At 34.8% G+C, this 2507-nt stretch overlaps 1 protein-coding gene across 1 annotated transcript in view; it reads right to left on the bottom strand.

The window, feature by feature from the left end:
• ZZZ3 (zinc finger, ZZ-type containing 3) overlaps positions 1-2507 on the bottom strand; it is an 88276-nt gene that overhangs the window by 20985 nt on the left and 64784 nt on the right. Inside the window, exon 10 of the mRNA XM_012661037.1 lies at positions 2068-2220. Coding sequence (XP_012516491.1) covers positions 2068-2220 — 153 coding nt within the window. The remainder of the gene's footprint in view (positions 1-2067; positions 2221-2507) is intronic.

Raw genomic sequence — 2507 nt, 5'->3', positions numbered from 1 at the left:
AAAATTAGTTTCCAGCTGGTGACAAAACTGAGAGGAATTATTCCAAGAGGATTTAAAAACTAATTTGACTTTACTTCTGTAGTGGGATATATCCTAAGGTAAAAAATGAACTGAAAAAAATTCTGTTTTCAGTAATCATATTGTTGATAGTGGTATAGGTATTAATATATTCTGAGACTGTTGTGAGTAGTGTGAGACAAAGAAAGTATTATGTTGATGTCATTGAGAACTGCAATTTTTGGCATGGGAGAAAGGAGACACATATTTAAGATCAATGAGGATAAATAAAGACCCTATAGTCCTTAAAAGTTGAATTTGAAATGAAAACTTATGATTATAATGTCTTTCATCCTTAAGCAAAAATATAAAATATTTCCCAGCTCTGTCCCAGCTTATAGGCCTAGAAACAATGATTAACTCAACAGCAAGTAACATTCCTAGAGTTAAGATATAGTCTCTAAATATCATTTTCCAATAAAAGGAAGAAGGATGACTCTTCCAGTCTGAGACTGGAAATACACAAGATGAGCCTCGATTCTCCTTGTTAAAACAGATAGTAAGGAAGCTATCAAACATTACTAGAGTCTTATCAAAAGAACTCAGAAGCCAATTTAAATAGGCCACAACTGACCAAAGATGGGCCAATTTGAACACTAACGAAGACATTAACATGAACGAATTGAAATACATTAAATATATTTAGGTCTAATAGTTCATAAGAATATAAAAATTTTTAAAACCTCATCATTGGAGGATATAATAAACTCATTATTTTAAAAACAAGAAAATAAAGGGAGGCCAGGCATGGTGGATGGCTCATGCCTATAACCCTAGCACTTTAGGAAGCCAAGGTGGGAGGATTGCTTGAGGCCAGGAGTTTGTGACTAGCCTGAGCAAGAGTGAGACTCCATCTCCACCAAAAAAACCGAAAAATTAGCTGGTTGGGGTGGCATGTACCTATAGTCCCAGCTACTCGGGGCACGCTGAGGCAGGAGGATCGCTTGAGCCCAAGAGTTTGAGGTTGCAGTTAGCTATGAGACCCTGTCTCAAAATAACAATAAAAGCAAAACAAACAAAAAAAACACACACAAAAAAACAAATAAATAAATAAAGGGAGAATTGAGCAGTTATCCTGCCTTTTCTATATGTACCTTAGAGTAACCAAGTAGTTGGTAGGGGGAGGGGGTTACTTTATAGAATAGTCCACAAATAAATGAAGGAGAAATGATAGAATATCACTATTTTATAATATCTAATGAATTAATGCATCTAGGCAATGACCAATGGCTACTATGTCAAAAAAAGTGAGACAACTAAGACTGATGAATGAAAGTACTAATACACATAAAGTAGTCCTGCCCAACCTAATAAACAAATAAACATACACACAAACACATCTGAATCTGATCAATTCTCTAGACCTACTCTCAATTTACAGGAAATTCAGAAAACAAAGGAACAGGTTAAATGAAACAAGGGAGATACAATCAATAAAATCCATATTCTGATAAATTCTACAGGACAAATAATCCAATTCTTTAACATAAAAATTATTGAGAGTGCAAAAAGGAAAGAGGGAAAAACGTACTTATTGTGATTTATGGGCTTTATTTGGGTCCAGTTCCAAACAAACAAATTAGGGGGGGAAAAAAAGTAAGATGCTTAGGGAAATATGAACAGTGTATATTTCATTACATAGAGAATAACCTTTTTATAAACATGATAATAATATTGTATAATATCTAGGACTTGGCTCCAAAATAATCCGGAGTGGAGTTGGAGTGAGTAGGGAGTAGAGATGAAAACAAGATAGTCACTAGGTGATAACTGGTAAAGTTGGGTGACAGGTGCCATGTGGGTTTATTAACTATTCTCTCTACTTTTGTATATGTTTGAAATTTTCTTTTAGAAAGAAATTTTAAAGCATACTGTTAAAAAAAAATATAAATTTGACTTGTTAATTAAAAGGGAAGAAACCAACAATCTCTGAAGGATAGCAATAATTAGAAAATCCTGGTACTATCACTCTATACCCTGATCCATATAATAACTAAATAGATAACTTACTGATGCCTCTTCAACAGTAGTGTTCACGTGGCTATGAAAACAGGATCGGTCATCATCTTCATCCATATACACTGGTGGTTCATGTGAAGTCATAAAAGTGGAAGGTTTAAAGAGATGCTTATTAAGAGGGTGCTGTCGTCTGCTTGTTGAAGACTAAGTGAGAAAACATATTTTTAATTGGGAGAGTAGAAAATCATTTAAAAGAATCAAAAATATAAATGTTACTTCCAACAAGTCTATCGGAAGGATTTCACTTCTATCCTTTAGCATATTCTTTTTACGTTGTTGCTTTTTCTATGTTGTCTGGATTTTTAAAGCACAACCCGCCTTAAAAAAAGAAATAAAGCTCACGCCTGTAATCCTAGCACTCTGGGAGGCCGAGGCGGGTGGATCGCTCAAGGTCAGGAGTTCAAGACCAGCCTGAGCAAGAGCGAGACCCC

Source organism: Propithecus coquereli, unplaced genomic scaffold (genome assembly GCF_000956105.1).
Source record: "Propithecus coquereli isolate 6110/MARCELLA unplaced genomic scaffold, Pcoq_1.0 Scaffold7, whole genome shotgun sequence".
In the NCBI taxonomy this organism is placed as follows: Eukaryota; Metazoa; Chordata; class Mammalia; order Primates; family Indriidae; genus Propithecus; species Propithecus coquereli.
The sequence above is the reverse complement of the archived record's forward strand: the minus strand, read 5'-3'. Positions and strand labels throughout refer to the sequence as shown.